A 20,112-nucleotide genomic window follows, 5' to 3' on the forward strand; every position below is an offset into this window, starting at 1 on the left:
GTTACTTCTGAGCAGATCAAAGGGATCTCCTGACCGCAAAGAGGAGAGCGCGTTTCGATGCTGCGTCAGTGAGGTGAAATCACCGCAGCACAGGTGATGAGCTTCGCAGTAGCAGAGCACTTCAGGCACAAATAAGACAGAAAGTAAAGAACATGAGCGGACAGGAGTGATTGTCTGTTAATTATAGTTTTTTGGTGCATCACTTTGAGAATGGACCATGCGCTGGACGCAGCAGCCTGGAGCGCTGCTCACCAACGATCATCGCTCTGCCGCTCTCTGTGCTCTCTGCTCAAATGAGTCCATGAAAAGTGGACAAATGGTCACCCTAGTTTAATATAAAGCGGGAGATTACAGATACAGTATTTTGCTCGTGCCCTCGCTGCCCTGGGCCTGGGCCCTTTAGAGTTCGTGGACCCCCGGGCAATTTCTCAGTTGCCCATATGGTTAATCCGGCCTTGCCTAAAGGTGGCTACAGGATTCCAGCCATCACATTTAAAATATACAATCACACAAGCTTAGCGCCCACCCGTCTGTCTCTGTTAGCTTTTGTATTAAACTACAAATGTAACTGTAGAGGAAACAAACAACCCTCACACCCAAGAACAGAACCCGTTTCTTTGCCTCAAAACTTTGCCCAGTAAGTAAAGAATCTGCAAAGTTTAAAATGTGTCGGTTTTCTGTTTTATCTGCATGGTTTTACATCTGTTCTGACTCTTCAGCAGAACTTTGGTCAATGCTTGGTTTGAAATATGCTCATAAATTTGCCTTGCAATGCCTTCCTTTATTATGAGAAGGAGGTTAAAAGAAGCTGGGCAAACAGTTTATGGAGATCCACCCTCAACTCAGGTCAGCTTCAACCCAAAAGCAGTTGCGGAACATAAAATATTCTAAAATTCCTCTTAAAGAAGAAGAAAGAAAAGGAATGAAACAAACTATTGATGGGGAAGATTCCTTTCTTCATTGATATGCGTGAGAGGGAATGCTTCATCTCTTTGAGGGTCCCTTTAAAGATCAAGCTTTATTTAGGAAGCATAACACACATAATAAATTATACTTTAATAAAAGGAATCGGACATAAAATGATGCTTGCTTGTTGATTATATTCCAAAAGCCCACCGTTGATTGTTTATTTCCATTGGTAAGCACCCTTACTGATATCCTAGTCAGGATGTCTGGAGGTGTTTGGGGCCTTTCCTGCTGGGAGGAAATCCATAGAATAGAACAGAATAGAAAATTGCTTAATTGTTCCTCACTTGTGACATTTTGGGAGCCCGAGAATGACCCAGAAGTCACTGCAGACATTTGATAATGATTAGAGAAACTGGAAAGTGTAGAAAAGTGCCAAACCTTCTGCACCAGTTGCTACTGATACCTGTGGTGGATGGATGGATGGATGGATGGATGGATGGATGGATGGATGGATGGATGGATGGATAGATCCAAAGAAGCTATTAAACAGCTGAACAACAAGGTTCTTGGTAACAGCCGGTCACTTTGGCTTGTTTGAAACTAGGCTCACCTGAAGACATGTTGTGGTCTGCACCTCATGATTGTTTTTTAATGTGTGTTTCTTCTCTGTGCAAGTTGGCTGTGGCTCTTCCTGCAATTCCTACCCCTCTGTGGAGCACCGGGGAGTGCCACAGCTGACTGCAATATCATGATTGCCACACCTTGTATTTAAGCAGCTGTTCCCAGTGCATGGTGTGGAGTTGTTTTGTTTTGTAGTGCTGCTTTGAGTCTGTGGATCGCCATTTGTAGTTTTGTTTCAAGTAAAAACCCGTTAAGCCTTATTTCCCACTTATGTGGTGATTTTTTTTTGTTATTAAAAGAACTCAGAACTGGATCAAGTCATCCTGCCTCCTGCATTTGGGTTTATTTCTGTATACCCTCACGTGACAAGACACTAAGGCAGCCGTACTGACCATTTCAGACTAACTCAGATTTTAGGCTTTACTCAATATTTCAATACAAAGTTCTTTACATCACTAACATCAATGGCTATATGAGTAATGACAATCCATTTGGCTCATCATTAATCATCTAATTTCACAGAAAGCATTCATATTAAACAAGAGATAAAGCTGTGCAGGAAGACCAAAGGAAGTGTCTTACCAGTGCTGTCATCATAAACTACCGTCACCGTCTTCCACTTGAAGAAGTGGACGAGGTCTAGGATAGCCCGGCTGAGGGAGGAGAAGTCCGGATAGAGGCTTACGTAGAAGATGTCTCTGTTGTCTGATACTTGGTGCTTCCACTTGGTCTGAATGTGAGGGACACCCAGGGCATTGCAAATGGACTGAACAGCATTGGCAGAGGAACTGTGAGAGGGGCCAAAGATGGCTGCCACACCAAGAGAAAGCTGGTCACAAGCTACAGAGAGAAACGACATGACTGGTTAGCTTCTTTTTCCGTTGATTATTTGTTTTTAACAATAATCACAGGTCATTTATTCAAGACTTCATTGTGACTCAGAACCGAGCCGAAGTTATCTCAGATTTAGACATATTCATTAACAACATTTGAGAGTAATCGGTGTTTTCTGTATTTAGAAAATGTTTCAGATTCTGGAGTTCATAAAAAATGGGAGCAAAAACAAAGTGTTGCAGCTCCAGTTTTGTTCAGGATGTTGATCTGAGCGCACTGGTTTCTGTGCTGCTTTCACCGTTGATTAGATTGTAAATGTAATTTCATTATATGCTCACAATGACAACAAAAGCTATTCTATTCTGTTTAATTCATTCTCATATTGAGCTATCCGTTTCCTCACTATTTGATTTCATAAATCTGTTCACTGCAGAAGCTTAAAATCTAAGAAACTTAAGAAAACAGAACACACCTTTCCTGGAAGCTTCAAAGCTGTCGTAGATGTTTACCCTTTGGATGTCGTAGGTGAGAGTGGTGTTTGGCAGTAGGGTTCGGTTTCTGTTGATTGTGTTCAAAGCAAATTTAAAGGCCAGTTCTTCAGCACCGGATGGACCACTTTCAATGGATTCGAATATCCCTCCTGTCAAAGAACGAGACACAGGATTAATGAGATTGGAGATGCTATCATTGTTTTAGCTTTAGCTGAGCTGGAGGCAGGGGAAACTGCCCCAGGAGGGAAACAAATAGTAACAACACATCAGCTTCACAACTTTGAACTGTTCATCCTCTAGAAAAAAACCTTTGAAATGACTCTGAATCATGGCAGATTTCTAACGTATGAAGTCGTCATCATTTGCCTCAGTTGTCTGGGGAGAGCTTGTTTCTTCTCAAGTTCTAGGTGAACACAACCACAGGAAATAATTACATTATCTTGGTTATTAAAACTTAGAAAGTTTTACCCGATTTAACATTTTCCAGGATGTGTAGAAACCTGACAAACGTCAATAAGGGTGAAGTGCTTGCCAAAGGTCAGGAGTACATAGATAAAATATAGTAATATAGTATTAGAAACTTGTAATATCCAAAGTTCAGAGCTCAGAGGCTGGATTTAGTTGAAAAAAATGATTTTGATAAAAGCAGGAAGGAATCCAGGAAACTATAAAGAAACAGCAAACACAGATCACATAATGCAAATAAAGCAGAAAACAGAACAAATATGAAACAGTAGGAGCAAACAAAAGTCAGAGGGGTGAATACAGAGGTGTGCGATGCACAGGAAGTAGAGAAATGTGAAACGATCAGTGGGCAAAATGGAAAACTAGGTAACATAACAAGAGGTCTAGGGTAAGAATCATGTAGACAGCCATTTTAAGGTCATTGTAATTAAATTGTACCTAGGTTACCATGGTAACTTGTGTTGGAAACCTGATGTAGTCTGCAGTGGTTTTGGTTTCAGTGGAAAGAAGATTTTCAAGAGCTCCTCAATCCTACAGACACATTTAAAAGAGGAACAAGAGCTGGGGAACCAAGGGGTGGATGAAGCAATCTCTAAAGCAGAAGTCCTACGGAGTGACGGAGATCCAGGGGTTTACAAGGTTCATCCTTGGTACCTCTCCAACATCGTGTGGATATCAGATGTGGCGTCTGTGAAGGGGCAGATTGTGGTGGTGGTTCCCATTTTCAAGAAGGGGGACGAGAGGGTAGATTATAACAATTGGGAGGGTCACAGTCGGCCTCCTTGGAACGGTCTATTCCAGGGTGCTGAGGCTGTTTAAAGGCACACTAAGTATGTTTTAACGTACTTTAACCCCCCCCCACCCCCACCCCCAGGTCCGAGCTATCTGCAGCAGACAAACTATTAATATTCATAAAACTCTTCCAGAGTCATACCTGTGCTGACCCTTTAAGAATCTAATGTCATAATTTGAACTTTCCTTATTTGTTGTAGTTCCTCCAAACTACCTGTTGGAGGAACTACCTTTATTTTATTTTGTTTGTTGTTGGAATAAAAATAGACGTGACTAAAGGAAATCTTTTCAAAAGCAGCCTTCACAGGCAGAGGGCCTTTGGTGGGTACTGTTTTGCAGATCAGATGGACAGGCCAGCATTGGGCCTGGACCCGCTTGTAACTGGAGGTAGAATCCACGATCAATGCACTTTGATCGGCTGGCGGATCAGTCAGGCTCTTGGTGAGCTGCGGAGAGCAATGGGGGCAGATTGAAGTGTTTTGTTTGGGCTTGCCCTATGGTCTGGATCTGTTGCCTCGGTGTCAGTCAGAGGCAAACCAGACGCCAAGCTTTATTTACTCTAAATGAGGGCACTTTACTGCAGAGCCCTGTCCGAAGCTGAATGTAATCTGTACGCACTACTGCAGGGGAACTCCAGGTCCCTCGTGTCACAAGCAATTACCTCAGAACAAGCTGGTTCTGATCAATGCCTCTTTCTGTGATTTTACCTGGAAATACTCTCCATCTACATTTATGTTGTGCTACTTAAAGCAGATAAAGGTACTGCAACAGGATCCAAACAGGAGGAATTCTAAAAGCAGCCCAACTCGTCAAGACGTTTGGTATTCCTCTCATCATAGCTGCATATTTTCCATTCTGTAAGGAGTTTGAAGGATTTAATAAGCATCAGTTAAGCAGGATGTGCTGTAACTGCAGAGCAGAGTGCATTCACAGGCAAAACTAAAGAGAAACCGCTTAGATCTGTGATTCAACAGGTGAATCTGAACAGTAACAAACATTTAGCTGATTACACGGACAGATGTGAGATGAGGGCTGGAAAACACCCATTCTTGTCCTTACCACTAATATTCTGTTCTGGATGTTAAAGCTGCATCCTCAACAATCAACATTAAATATTTGTTTTGTCTGTATTTACTGATTTCAGTTCAGATTAAAACCATTTAGCCATGGTCCTCATCATTTAGACGATGCTGCATCTTGGTAAGCCAAGCCAACTTTGTTTATTAAACACTTTAAAAGCAACAAACAGTAAACAAAGTGTGTAACACAAGTTTAACAAAACATGTTTAACAGGATAAAACAATAAAAGCATAGATCCAGTAAAAGCAACACTTAAAAAGGTCAATAAAATCAATTAAAGGCGAAAAACTCATGCTGGGTCAAAAGCCAAGTGTAAAGGGAGGGGTTTCAACAACAACTTAAAGTAGTGGTTCCCAGCATGGGGTCTGCGATGATCCAAAAGAGGTCTCCACAATTTTGTCTGTGCTGAGATAGTGAGGTTACCAAGATAATATTTGTAAAAATTGTATTCATAAAATCTAGATAACACACCCATTAGAAACTCTGTGTAAAAGGAAACTCTGTAAGTCTGTGTACAATTTGTAACTATTCACTTTTAATTGTGTGTATGTTGGGGTTGGGGGACCTGGCTTGTCTTGGACACAGGAAAGGGGGTCATTGTGAAAAAAGGTTGGGAACTAGTGACTTAAAGCATCAATAGGAAATTTAGAAAGCAAATTAGCTTAAAATGTATTTTAATGCCTCTTACGATTCTAACATAGTATAGCTATAAATTCATAGTGAAGATTTTTTTTAATTTTCAAAGTGGTTCTCTTGCATTAGTCTAAACACCTACACAGGTTTAGGAAGCAACTATTACCCATCCAGTTGTTGGTCTCACTGAACCACTGCACTTCTGCACTTCCCTGGGTCCTCCATTCATTACACACCTGAGTATTTAGCAATAAAACACACTAGGTGTGTTCTCCACTCAATAATATTGGAGGACAAACAGACGGCTGCTACCACTTCAAATTTAGGACAAACTACCAGAGTCCCAAAAAAATACCATTTGACGTCAGACAATAAAAGACGTTTGGATGTAGAAAACAGCAACTGGTGTTTAACACGCTATAGTTTCCTCCGGCAATGTTGGTTTCCAGTTCCGGTGGATGCGGAACAAGGGAAGACACCCGAGGGGAGGGGTGAGTGGTTCATGACTGTGTTTGCATTCAAAACCTCACTTGTTTGCAGATTCGCTACAGCAGCTTTTCAAGTTTCCAGCAATGAGGCCTTTCTAATGTTTGCTGGTCCACAGTTTGGGACCAGCGACAGTGGAGGCTCTGTTCCCTCTGAGCTCCAGCTGGTCAGATGACCTGCCTGAATGACCGAGGAGAAGAGTGTACATGCTCAGAAAAATGGGGCAAGACTATGTAACCACTTAAAAACAAATAAAAGAAGTTTAAAATGAGCTCTAAATTGGAACGCAGCCAGTGCATAGAGGATACAACAGAAGTTATGTGTTCCTTCAGCGTGCTGGTGTTGAATGGCAGCAGACTGCACCAACTGAAGCTGGGCAGAGAAAACTTATCTAAGCCGAGTTGCAGCATGGATTAATGTTTTAAAGTCTTCTGTAAACAAGATTTTTTTTTACCTTAGCTAAAAGTCTTGGAAAAAATAAGTAGAATGTGGCAACTGCACTGATCTGATTGTCCAATGTAAAACTGCTGTCCACTTTAAAACACAAATTTGTCACTGTTGGCTTTCTAAACACTGCCAGAGAGCCTAAGTCCATGGCAGTTGGCCCGTTGGAGGTACCACCACCTTTTCTTTTATTTAGTAAATTTTTTAAAGTTAAACGCCTTTCAGGATTACATTCAATCCAAGCAAACAGCTAGAGAGTGTGTGTTGTAGCAGACTGTTTGAGAGACAGATACATCCATCTGTGTAGCGGTGGAAGGCCTTCTTATGCCTCCTGAAAATGGACCCAGCAGATATCGAACAAAAAGCAGAGGACCACCTGTCGAGCCATGTGGAACCCCTCAAAACAACGGAACAGAGGAAGAACAGAAACCATCTAGTGAAACAGAAACTTTTCCTCCATGCCTCCTGTAAAATGTTATTTAAAGCTTTTGATTACTTAGAAACAAAGAAACATAAGTGGACATAATGACCCACTCAGGGAGGAGCTAGAAGGGATTCTAATATTTTTAAAGAGGCATTGTTAAAACCTCAGGTTGGAGGACGTTTGCTGAACCACTGTGCTTTATTACATCTCCATGGCTGCCAAGTCCCTTTATTTTTACCCACTCCAGGGGTCTCATTTATTAAACATTGCGTAGAATCCTTACTAAATCCGTACTTAAGCTCAGCAAAAAAAAAAAATTACTCACGCCAAGTAGGTTTGTGATCTATCAAACATGGAGTGCGCACAGTTGTACACAATCTCCTCTTCATAAATCAGAAACTATCTAGAAAGCTTCTCAGCTGCTTTTTAGTCACATCCCGCCCTCACCACGCCCACTTACTGCCATAAATAGTCACTGCAAAGTGCCTTGTGGATCTCATGCATATGCATAACCCGGCTGTTGCAGCGCTCCGCCAATGACGATGGCGACCGTAGATCAAGGCAGATCAAGGAAGCGCTATTTCACAGAAGCAGAAATTCAGGTACTTGTGGGTGAGTTGGAGAAATGAAAGGGAGTGCTTTTGCAAAACAAATAAGAGAAAATCCACGGAGTGGCACAGTGTTGCTGAAGCCATCAATGATGTGAATTCTTCAGAGAGATCTGTGGCGGATATAAAAAAATGGTCCACTCAGGATTCAATCCCCAGACTCCCAGGTGAGAGTCACACACACTAATCAGTCAGCCAAACGGCGATCTCTCTTAACCAAGTAGCCAGGGCGCATGATCAATCGGGTCACAGTGAAAGGACACACACTGTCACAGACGCATGACTATCTGTCTCAGTCTGTCCCCCTGCTGATATTCTGCATTCCGTATTCTGCGCTTCAGGCTGTGTGTGTGTGTGTGTGTGTGCGCGTGCATGTGTGTGTGCACGCGCATGTGTGTGTGCATGTGGGGGGTCTTGTTCTGTGTGAAAACAAAGCAGTACAAGTGAAAATGCTGCAGGATTTCATAATGTTATCCTTCTCAGCAGCAGCACTGTAGGTGTTCTCCATGTCCAAAATGTGTGTAAGCCAGGTCCTTAGTCAACTTAAAGCTGCACATGTTTTTCCGCTAAGTTTTCTTTCATAAATCCCAAAGTTTGCATGGAAAGTTGCTTACGCAGTTTTCCGACCCCGTTTTGTGTGTAAGCAAGCTTGATAAATGAGACCCCAGGTCTCTTGTAAATATGGAATTGACTGGGGATTACTTGTTACTGTATGAACTGCTGTGTGATGATAATCATACATTTGGCATGACAAAACATTGCCCAACACAGCATTGTAGCTAGCAGGCCACTCGGTTTCTAGTGAGTGTGTTTATGTCAACAAACCTAGAGCACATTTACAAACACTCTGTAACAAAGGGCTCAAATGTACTTAAAATATGTAAAATTGAAGGTGCAAAAAAAAAGCTTTTGATTACAAAATAATATTCTACACTTAACTAACTTTCAGGAGCTTTTAAAGCTTCTGAAGAAATGGCCTCTTCCTACCGACTTCAGCTGCTGAACACGTGACCATTAAAACTGGAGAGGAGAGGGAGGACAATCTTGAATCAAATAACTGTGCAGTGTTAGATGCTGTGTTTGGGTCAGGAGCATACAGGCACACTTACAACAGATCGGTCCAGAATGACGTAACTGTAGGTTTTCACAAAAGTTTCAAACTTCAGCATTGGTCCTTCTAGACCTCTGTAGGTCACACAATCTGGTCCAGACTTTCACTGTTGGAGCTCATCCGCCATCATTGATGTTTTGAGCTTGTTTTTTAGCTTGAATAGGATTGGCCACAAGTTTTCAGTAGGATTAAGGACTGGGGTGTTACTGGGACTTGGACCCAACAGGTTGATGATAAGTTCCTGATACATTTAGTTTTGACTTATGCACAGAGCTCAGTAATGGTGGAAATGGCTGAGGAGCCATAAATGGTCTCTGGATGCTTTACTTCTGGATGAAACAGATGTAGCATCATCAAGGTTCTCTAATTTGTGGCAAAGGTCACATTTACCCAGCTGGGTCAAGCTGGTTCAGACAGGAACTTTTAAATCCACAGATTAACCCAGGAGTCATGATGTCTGAAGAATATCACCATTATCTGCTGCTGTTACGTCCCAGAAGAAGGACACATCAAGTTCACGATAATAATTAAATAATAATATTAATAATATTAATAAACTATTTGACTTTATTACTGTTTATTATAATCATCATAAATAATCACTTGGTTCAGTATAAATGTATTTTAATTACTGAAATGAATTATTATGCTTTGGGTATAGTTGAGATTATGGTTGATGACAGTAATGTGGGCTCAGCAAATCAGAAGGCCAGCTTCCACCTTATCCATCTAACACAGAGTTTATCCAGAGTAAGCAATAGCTGCCAATACATGTTTTTGATGCATGACCAAAGCTTTCTTGCTGAGAGTGGGTGTGTTCTGAGGACTTTGTAAACTAACTTGCAACAGCTTTCACGTCAGTTCTTGAACCAACACCATCCTGAGGAGACGGGTCGGCTGCCCTGATCCTCTGCCAAGCTGTTCTGTCACGCCGATAAGAATAGCTATGAACAGTGTTGGGAGTAACGCCGTTTAAGTATAACGGTGTTTCTAACGGCGTTCTTTTATAGGTAACGGAATAATCTAATTAATTACTTTTCCCGCCGTTGCAACGCCGTTACCGTTACTGGGGACGGAAGGTTGTGCGTTACTATGTGCTTGTCGAACGTTGAGCAGCAGCGTGAGGCTTTCTGACCGCCACACTTCAGCTGCAGCCAGGGAGAGAGAGGTGTCGGTAACACACTTACAAACCCGATGAGGATTGGCCGGGTGGGCGGAGACCCTCACGGTCTCAGTCGCTGCATTCTGTAGACACAACGGGAATAACTCTGTTTAAAATAACCGCGTTAATAAAAAAATATTTCTTTCTGTAACGAGCAAACTAATTAATTACCGTCTTCTTTTATCAAAATGTCGTTTCTGTTACTGATAAGAAAATGCGTGCGTGAAGCAGCGCGGTGTGTTGAAGCTGTCATCATCAGCTGATCAGGAGCTAAAGAGGTAGATGTTTTCATCCAAGTGCGTCACGGCCCGTGAAGAACAAGGAAGACGTGATGAATATCTACGGCTGCAGACCCCCCGCAGATTTGTTGCTGCAGCAGCGAATCTGCAGGGGGTCTGCAGCCGTGCTCTTAGCATGACAGCAGGACGTCCCGAAGGTCCGCTCACCTGTTCACCGCTCAGACGTCCTGATCTTCTACCTTCCTAGATCATCCAGCTGTAACCTGTTTCTGATCATGTCTTTAGTCCCGCTGTAACACTGATGCATCAGTCTCAAACGTCATGGAGCTCAGGTGTTATCAGAACTACCTGTGTGTGTTTACCACCCAGCTTCAGCTCTTCTGTGGTTGGGTCTGACCCACGTTAGTAAATGTAAGTCCTCCATCAGATCTGTGCCTCTTCTAGTGTCATTTTAAAGGATATTTATTTATTTATTTAACCATTACTAGCAGCAACAGAAATGCTGCTAAAAACACACAATTATGTGAAGCTGGAAAAATTAGAATACTGTGCAAAATTACATTTATTTCTGTAATTTAACTAGACTGAGAGACCATTTAAAGGCTCAGGAACCTTTACAGGTGTTTCTATTTGCAATTTTAAATTTTAGCTGATTGGGTTTTTGTTAAATATCACACAGAGACCTTTTAATAGTCTAGATTAGTGTAATGTTCCTATTAGTAGTTCCTCCTGTTAAGTGCGTATTTGTTTGAATTATTCAGGTTTATATAAAACATTTGGACATACATTTTATTATGTTCCAGTCATTAGTCATTTATATTTTACTATTGCAGTAATTCTTGCATTCTTTAGTGAAAAAAGTAACTACGTAGTTACTTTTGTTGGTAGTTAGTTACTTTTATGATCTTGTAACTCAATTAGTAACTGAGTTACTTTTTTGACAAAGTAATCAGTAACTATAACAAATTACTTTTTTAAAGTAACGTTCCCAACACTGGCTATGAATAAACGTAAACTGTAACCAGCTGATGAAAAACTCCTTCCAGAGTTATTGATTTCTGAGTTAAGATGCAAAAACTCCTTCAGAGTTACGGACTTTGAGACGCAAATAGTTTCATCAGTCGTGTGACCCACGGAGACAACCTGGGACTGATTTTGTCGCATCGAGGTCCTTCTACCACCCTTGTGCCCGGAGAAAATCGTCTCCACTTGACATCTCGGATCCAAAAGGGGGTCTCCGGAAACTGGGTGAGGTGGACACTTTCGACAGATGACGTTTGATGTTGTTCTCTAAGTAAACAACTCAGTTAGCTGCAAAACATCATTTCCAACCCAGAACACTTTCCTCTCTCTGAAAGAAACCTTCTGAGAAATCCATTCTCGCATCCAAACTCGTATTTTCATTTAGCTTTCATCCAGCCACAGGTTTGCCTTTTAAAAACACACGATATAAGCCTTATAGGTTAATCTGCTTGGTCATTCTCAGAATCTCCAACTGAATAGCAACAGTGTTGATTCTAGTATGTAGTTAATCCTACACAGAGCATCTACCTTTTCTTCTCCAACCAATCATTTTCCAGAAGGACCAAACAATCAAAAGGGGGCTTAATTGGAGAAAATGAGTTTTCTCCAGTCTTCAGCAGTCTACTTCCTGGACCTTTAACAGAACATCAGTCTTTCCCCAAGCTGTGGATCGATCTGACATTCATTCATTGTCTGGGTGATCCCAGTACACCTTAAAATGTTAGTGCTCCAACATTCTTCTTTGTTTAGCAGTAGCTCTGGCCAGCATTGCTCTGCAGTTAGCATCACCAAGACCAACATTTGTAGATAGCTTTTTTCATGAGCCATTTACGCATGGCCATTGCTAGTTTAAATAGCAAATCAGGTTGGAGATGTCATAGACTTTTTGGTATACTACAGTAGACACCCCAAGCTGTCTGCATTCAACAACAACAAGGTAAATGCAGTTTTAAATTCTAGGACTGCTTAAAAGTTTTAAGGATCCTGCTGAGGAACAATTCTGTATTAGATGAAGGACTGCCTTTGATATTCAGGAAGTGCAATGCTTGACAAGCTATGAATGAATAAATATGACACCCGTCATTACATCAATTTCATTGTAATAACACCAAAGGGCTATCACATGTCACCAGGGGGCTAGCGTTAGCACAAAACTGTACTTCCTGTTCATGAGGTGTTTGGAAAAGGAGACAGAATCAATACAAACCAGATCTCACTGATTTATTTACCTCTGCAGGTAACCGATCAAGATCAGCTGCTACAGAAACAAAAACATGCTTGTTCATTTAATCTTTAAATATGGTTTTTATTTCATTCAATATAATGTTACACTTCTAATCTAAAGTGGAAAGTAGATGAAATGTCCTGCAACGTTGTTGGTGTTAAGAAGGATGATAAACAGGGAAATGTGTGAATTAGGCTGGCGTGTCTACTTCTTCATCTCATCCTTTGCTTCTATTGGGTCAAATATTAGACACAGATTAATATTAAACAGCCTCAATTTTTATGCTGATGATGCTCAGTTATATTTGCCCATGAGCTCTGTCGAAAGTGGTAAATGGCCTGTATTTTTATAGTGCCTTCTAGGGTTCTACAACCCCCCAAGGTGCTTTACAATTAAACCAGTGAATCATCCACTCACATTCACATGCCGGTGGAAGTGAGCTACAATGCAGCCACAGCTGCTCTGAGATGCACTGACAGAAGTGAGGTTGCTGAGCACTGGTGCCACTGGTCCCTCTGTCACGAACTTCTCCTGCTGACCACTCCCTATGGGCCCAACTGGTGGGTTACTACACTTCCCAGCATTCCCATCATCAGCGTGGCTCGTCGACGTCATCACGCCGACTCTATTTAGGGAAGTGCCGCCGCTCATTCTTCACTCAGTCATCATTCCTACCAGACATCGACCCGAGTTCTCAGGCTTACCAGCCCTCAAACCAGGAAAGGGATCTTTCCACGCTGTCTACAACCAGTAAGTCAGCTTCCTTATCTATCCAGAACTGCTGCTCAGTCTCGGCTCTCTCCGAGCGCTGCGCCGCCGTTCCCAGATCAAAGCCGCGTGCTCTGTTTAACCCAACGCTAGCCACTCCACGTCTGGGTCACGCAGTTACGCTATAAGCTACCTCCACTACACTTCAGCTCAGTCACTCGAACCTGACACCCTCTGACCACCACCAGTAAGCAAGGTGGGTTAAATGTCTTGCCCAACGACACAACGACTGCGACTCCCATAATTTTCCAGGTTTTGAGTAGAAGCTGTACCTTCCCGATTATCCAGGGTTTCTGGATTGGGAAAACCCTGTTGCATTTTTGGGCAGAGACATTTTGATCAGAGAAGAGGATGTAGGAGAAGACAAGTTGTGTATTCTCTTCACGATTTTGATTTTCAAAAATTCTCCACTTAGTGTTCATAAAGAAGCTCTGCAGTTGAAGGAGAGCATATATATATATATATATATATATATATATATGATGGTTGGTCAGATTTTGTTTCTTAGAATCACATTAATTGCCTGACCGGAAGTAAAAAAGAAACTAGCTGCTGCCCAGTTTTATACAATGGATTTAAAGATGATAGCAGGGCTCATGTGGTTAGTACAGTATAGTGCACAACAGAGTTCAGATGCAAATGTGGGTCTAATAAAGATTTTATGTTTCCTATGGTTGCTGCACTTTCTATACCTGTAAGGTGCCAAAGGATAAAAGGACATCTTTTCATTGCTTTACTCTAAACACATAACTTTAATACTTGCATGGAAGCCAATGAGCAAAATGCATGAAGTGAATTGGTGAACTATTTTGACCTGAGTGAGCTGCCGTAGATGGCCTTTTTTTGTTCTCACTGACAGGACACTCTGTCCTCTTCAATTAAAAATGCTTAAAGTCAGAGTAAATCCTGCTTCCGCCTCCAGTTCTGCAAAGGAAAATCGTTTCTGAGGAAGATCGTGTGGGTATTCCACATCCTCCCTGTACTCCCTCATCATCTGTTCTTGTAAGTTGTTGACAGTCTGATGGTGATCTGTGTCAGAATATCAGTACTTCAGAACAGGAAGTGTGGCGCGACAAGCTCTGTGAGCATGTTCCATCTTTATCACAGCTGAAGTTCTGCTGCAGAAGGGAGGGGAAGCGGGGGAGGACAAATGGATGGAGCTTGTCACAAGCGTGCCGGTGAGTGAAGCGGAGGCAGGATCCACATGCGGGTGCAAAGGCAGGCAGGCAGACAAGCAGGAACGGTTTAACAAAAGGGTTTTAATAACAGAACACCCTGGACTACTGAAACAATGAACCAACCTGAGACACAGGACTGAAGGGGTTTAAATACATGAGGGCAGGGAGCTTGGGTGATTAGAAAACGAGAGGCAGGTGGGAGCAATTAATAGAGGCACATGACTAAACAGAACGGGGAGACAAGACAGGGTGTGACAGTACCCCCCCCCCCCCCCACCCCAAAGGGCGGATCCCATACACCCACAAGAACACAAAGCAGGGCGGGAGGAGGGGGACCAGGAAGGAGGGCCAAGAGGAACTGAAGGACCGGTGGTGAGGAGGCAGGAACCTGTAAAGTCCAGAGACCTGCATCTGGGGCAGAGGAGGAGATGACGACGAGCTCTTGGGGGCCTGCGTCTGGGGCAGAGGAGGAGACAACGACAAGCTCTTGGGGACCTGCGTCTGGGGCAGAGGAGGAGACGACGACAAGCTCTTGGGGACCTGCGTCTGGGGCAGAGGAGGAGACGAGGGTGGGCTCTTGGGGGCCTGCATCTGTGGCAGAGGAGGAGACGCCGACGGGCTCTTGGGGGCCCGCGCCTGACGAGGGCAGGACTGGCAGTGACCGGAGGCAGAGACGCCGTTTCGGATGTCCTCAACTTCTGGACTGAAGGCGGCGGCGGCAACCTCTGGACTGGAGGCGTCGGCGGCGGCCTCTGGGCTGGAGGCGGCGGCGTCGGCCTCTGGACTGGAGACGGCGTCGACCACGGAACTGGAGACGGCGTCGACCACTGGACTGGAAATTGGCGTCGACCACGGGACTGGAGACGGCGTCGACCACGGGACTGGAGACGGCGTCGACCACGGGACTGGAGACGGCGTCGACCACTGGACTGGAGACGGCGTCGACCAATGGACTGGAGACGGCGTCGACCACTGAACTGGAGACGGCGTCGACCACTGAACTGGAGACGGCGGAGATGTTGGACTGGAGGGGACGTCGACCTCGGACTGGAGGGGACGTCGACCTCTGGACTGGAGGGGACGTCGACCTCTGGACATGAGGGAGCGTCGACCTCTGGACACGAGGGAGCGTCGACTTCTGGACATGAGGGAGCGTCGACTTCTGGACACGTGGGGTGTCGACCTCTGGACACGAGAGAGCGTCGACCTCTGGACACGAGAGAGCGTCGACCTCTGGACACGAGGGAGCGTCGACCTCTGGACACGAGAGAGCGTCGACCTCTGGACTGGAAAGAGCATCGACCTCTGGACTGGAGAGAGCGTCGACCCCAGGACTGTAAAGGGCGTCGACCTCCATCGACTTCTGGTCCGGGGGCGTTGACTTCTGGTCCGGGACCGTCGGCTTCTGGACCGTCGGCTTTTGGACCGTCGACTTCTGGTCCTGGGGTGTCGACTTCTCGTCCGGGGGCGTCGACTTCTGGTCCGGGGGCGTCAGCTTCTGGATCGTCTGCTTCTGGACCACCGGCTTCTGGAGTGGAGGAGGAGTTGCTACAGACGGGACCGCTTGGACAGGCTGGATCGGATGCGGTGCGACCTCCAGGACCACCGCTGGAACTGGATGCGGTGCAACCTCCAGGACCACCGCTGGAACAGGAGCTGACTGAACTGGTGGTGCCGGAAACTGGGAGAGCAGGGAGGATAGATTGTCCAGCTGGAGCTCCTGGAGACTGAGGCTCTGATGGAGCTGGGCCAGCTCACCTCGGAAACTGGTGAGCTCTGCTGTGTGGACTGCGGGCTCGATCCTTTGGCCAAGAGATGAGGGAGCTGCAGACTGGAACCTTCTCCTGGTAATTCAGGGAGGACAGGGTGTCCAGCTGGAACTCCTGGAGGTTGACGAGCTGACGGATCCGGCCAAGCTCCGCCTGGAGGCCGGCGAGCTCTATCAGCTGGGCTGTAGGCGTGGTCCCTCCGCCTGCAGATGACGGAGGCGCTGATTGGACCGGAGACGGGACTGCTGGTCTGACTGGGGCGGGTCCAAGCTGGCGCGCTGAGCCGGAGCTGCAGCAAGCTCGCGGCTCCATCCTGGGACCAGGGGTAACGGTGGAGCCCGGCATCCTTCCCAACGCCGTGGACCAGCTCTGGGGGAGCACACAGCCAGTTTGGTGCCCACATAGCAGGAGTGGTCTAGCTGCGTCTCCTGGTCCAATCCCACAACCAGCTCCGGGAGGGCGGAGGGGATCATCGCAGCCGGGGTTCGGCGACGGTGTCTGCGGCGAGACGAGGCCAGAGGAGGAGAAGCCGGCCAGTGATCTGCGGTTACAAATTGGAGCAAACACTCCCAAGGCAGAACCTCCCCGCTGGAAACTTTACTGGGTTGGTTCATTCTGTCACAAGCGTATGGTGAGTGAAGCGTAGGCAGGATCCACATGCGGGTGCAAAGGCAGGCAGGCAGACAAGCAGGAACGGTTTAACAAAAGGGTTTTAATAACAGAACACGCTGGACTACTGAAGCAAGTAGTCTGTGTGTAGGATCGAGTAGTAGTTTGGGGGAGTTGGAGTAAGATGGCGCTTGCGCACGGTCACGCTGCGAGCTGCTCGTCCTCTTTACGCACTGATGCCTTGCATTTTATCGGTTTTTATTGGCGTTTTATTGGCTTTTATGCACTTTTCTTGTCGCTGATCCCTTTTTTGAATGGTGTGGATCCTCTGCTGACATATGATCGAGCTGCGCTGCTGAGGCTTCGTCCTTCCGTTGATGAAGCCGGCAGCGCGCGCTGGGAACCGGGCTGTGCGAGCTATGAACCTCACGGACGATGCTGCTGGTTGAATTGCCCGCGTGCTCTCTCCACCCAAGCCGTGATGTGTCGGCCCTCTGTCCGCCCCAGCTCGAGAAGGAAGCATCGGAGAAGACGAGGAAAGAGAGGTAGCCGGCGCGTGAGACGTCGGCCTGGATCCCTGAACAAGCGGCTGGCCCGATCCGGCCCAGCTTCTGACCCGATGGTTCCGAGATGTCTCCTGGATTACTCGGCGCCCTTCCCAGGGAACTCGGCCGGCTCTGATGGTGTATCGGCATTGCGCCGCGGCCGATCGGCTCGAAGATCACGCCAGACTGGGGTTTGCTGGGAGAATCTGCGCTCGGTTACGGGCACAGAGTTAGAGGGGACTGGGTCCGTGCGCGATCTCTGTGCTGCAGCCCCGCTGCAGACCCGGTTTGGTTTGGTCAATGCCAGGTCTGTGCTGAAGAAAACTTTTATTCTTCGTGACTTTTTTATTCAGCATGACCTGGGTTTTCTCTGCATCTGTGAGTCCTGGATCCCGTTTGGCGACACAAGTTCCCTACTCGAGCTCATACCACCTGGCTGCTCGTGTTTTAATATCCCCAGGTCACGGGGCAGAGGTGGAGGGCTGGTTGTTGTTTTTAAATCCAGCTTTCCTTGTAAACAGCTTACACCCACCATGTCATTTTCTTCCTTTGAACTGTGCTTATTTGAACTGTGCATCTCCCCCCGCCTGCTCGTTGTGCTGATTTATCGGCCTCCAAAGACTGACTCTAACTTCCTTAATGATTTCTGTGATCTTGTGGCAGACTGCATCCTAAAATATGATTATGTCCTATTTTTTGGTGATTTTAACATCCATATCTGCTGTCCTGATAATGTGCTTGCTAAAGGTTTTCTTAATTTGCTAGATTCATTCAATCTAACTCAATGGGTATCATCCCCAACTCATGCCAGGGGTCACACCCTGGACCTGGTTATCTCTTATGGTCTACCCATCATGAACCTTGTGACTTTGCCTCCTGTGTTCTCTGACCACTCTCCAATACTCTGTGATGTTACGTTGCCATGTCCTGTCCCTGTGTGTGAAGCTCCAGCTACTAGGTTCAGAGCCCTGGATGCAGAAACTATTTCAAAGTTTGTGGACTGTATGTCTGTAAGGTTAGAGACCTTTAACCCTGATCCATCTAACGTTGATCACTATTCACAACACTTTGATGTACTTTGTAATCAGGTCCTGGACGTGGTTGCCCCTCTCAAGCTTTGCAAGTCTAGGCCTAGGAGGGAGCCTTGGCTCTCTGATGTCACACGGGCTTGCAGGCGGGCGTGTAGATCCTCTGAGAGAAAGTGAAAAAAGGATGGCCTACAGGTCTCGCGTGAGTTGTTCAGAGCATCTCTAGTTGCTTATCAGGATGCAGTGAGGGCTGCCAGAATGGCCTATTTTGCAGACATCATTGAGACAAACTCCAATAATCCTAAGATTCTCTTCAAAACACTAAACTCTGTTCTGTTGTATCAGGAGCCTAGCTCCATGTCTCCTACAGCTGCTGGAAACTCTGAAGCTTTTCACAAATTCTTTGTTGATAAAGTGTCGGGCATTAGAGCAGCTATTTCTGGTAACTCTGTTGACTCTGTTCCAGTTCCTCCATCACCACCCACCCTGAGCTCCCTCAATACTGTTTCATACTCTGAGCTGAGTAAGCTAGTTGCGAGGCAGAAGCCATCTGGCTCTCCACTTGACGTTCTGCCGCCTCGTCTCTGGAAGGCTGCCTTTCTGTGCCTTGGCCCATCACTTGGTCAGATTATCAATGGGAGCCTCAGCACAGGTGTTGTCCCAGCTGCTTTGAAAGCAGCAGTTATTCGGCCGACCCTGAAGAAACCTGGTGCTGATGTCTCTGTGATAGAAAATTACAGGCCTATCTCTACCCTGCCCTTTACATTTAAACTGCTTGAGAAAGTCGTTTATCAGCAGCTGGTCTCACATTTAGCTGACTCTGATCTGTTTGAGGTTTTCCAATCAGGGTTCAGGTCTGGCCATAGCACAGAGTCTGCTCTACTGAGGGTCCTAAATGACATCTATCTATCACTAGATCAGGGAACATCTGTGCTGCTTCTGTTATTAGACCTGACAGCAGCCTTCGACACAGTTGACCACGCGATTCTACTCGATCGCTTGGAACGATGGGTTGGGATCAAAGGGTCAGCTCTGGACTGGTTTAGATCGTATCTCCAAAACAGGACATTCTGTGTTAAACTGGGTGATGTTTTTTCTTCTTGGGAGGGTCTCCGGTGGGGGGTCCCGCAGGGGTCGATCCTTGGTCCACTTTTGTTTGCCATTTATCTGCTACCTCTGGGGTCAATCTTTCGTAAACATGGCCTATCATTCCATCTGTATGCTGACGATTGCCAGATTTACTCTCCATTGTGTCAGGAGAAAGGTCACTCTATTCAGTCCTTTGTCTCCTGTGTTAATGAGGTGAAGTCTTGGCTAATGTCCAACTATCTACATCTGAATGAGGGAAAGACAGAGCTCATTGTTTTTCACCCCAACAGCAGGAATGTGGATCGTTATGTTGATCTTGGCCCTCTTTCTCCATACTCAAAACCAGTTGTTACCAGTTTGGGGGTGAAACTTGATGTAGGACTTAAAATTGATGCTCACATCAATTCTGTGATCAGGTCCAGTTTCTTTCACCTGAGACGCCTTGCTAAAATCAAGCATATGCTGTCGAGAGCCCACCTGGAGCGGGTACTGCATGCCTTTGTAATTTCTCGGCTTGACTACTGCAGCTCTCTATATGCAGGGTTGTGTCAGTCATCACTGCGTCGCCTACAGGTTGTG

At 45.5% G+C, this 20,112-nt stretch overlaps 1 protein-coding gene across 5 annotated transcripts in view; it reads right to left on the minus strand.

The window, feature by feature from the left end:
• grik2 (glutamate receptor, ionotropic, kainate 2) overlaps nt 1–20,112 on the minus strand; it is a 299,000-nt gene that overhangs the window by 217,491 nt on the left and 61,397 nt on the right. For all 5 annotated transcript variants that reach the window (XM_070550946.1, XM_070550947.1, XM_015949505.3 and 2 more), the window contains 2 exons: nt 2,837–3,004; nt 2,113–2,370 (listed from right to left, as the gene is read on the minus strand). In XM_070550946.1, coding sequence (XP_070407047.1) covers nt 2,113–2,370; nt 2,837–3,004 — 426 coding nt within the window. The remainder of the gene's footprint in view (nt 1–2,112; nt 2,371–2,836; nt 3,005–20,112) is intronic.

The sequence above is a fragment of the Nothobranchius furzeri genome, chromosome 5 (assembly GCF_043380555.1).
Source record: "Nothobranchius furzeri strain GRZ-AD chromosome 5, NfurGRZ-RIMD1, whole genome shotgun sequence".
In the NCBI taxonomy this organism is placed as follows: domain Eukaryota; kingdom Metazoa; phylum Chordata; class Actinopteri; order Cyprinodontiformes; family Nothobranchiidae; genus Nothobranchius; species Nothobranchius furzeri.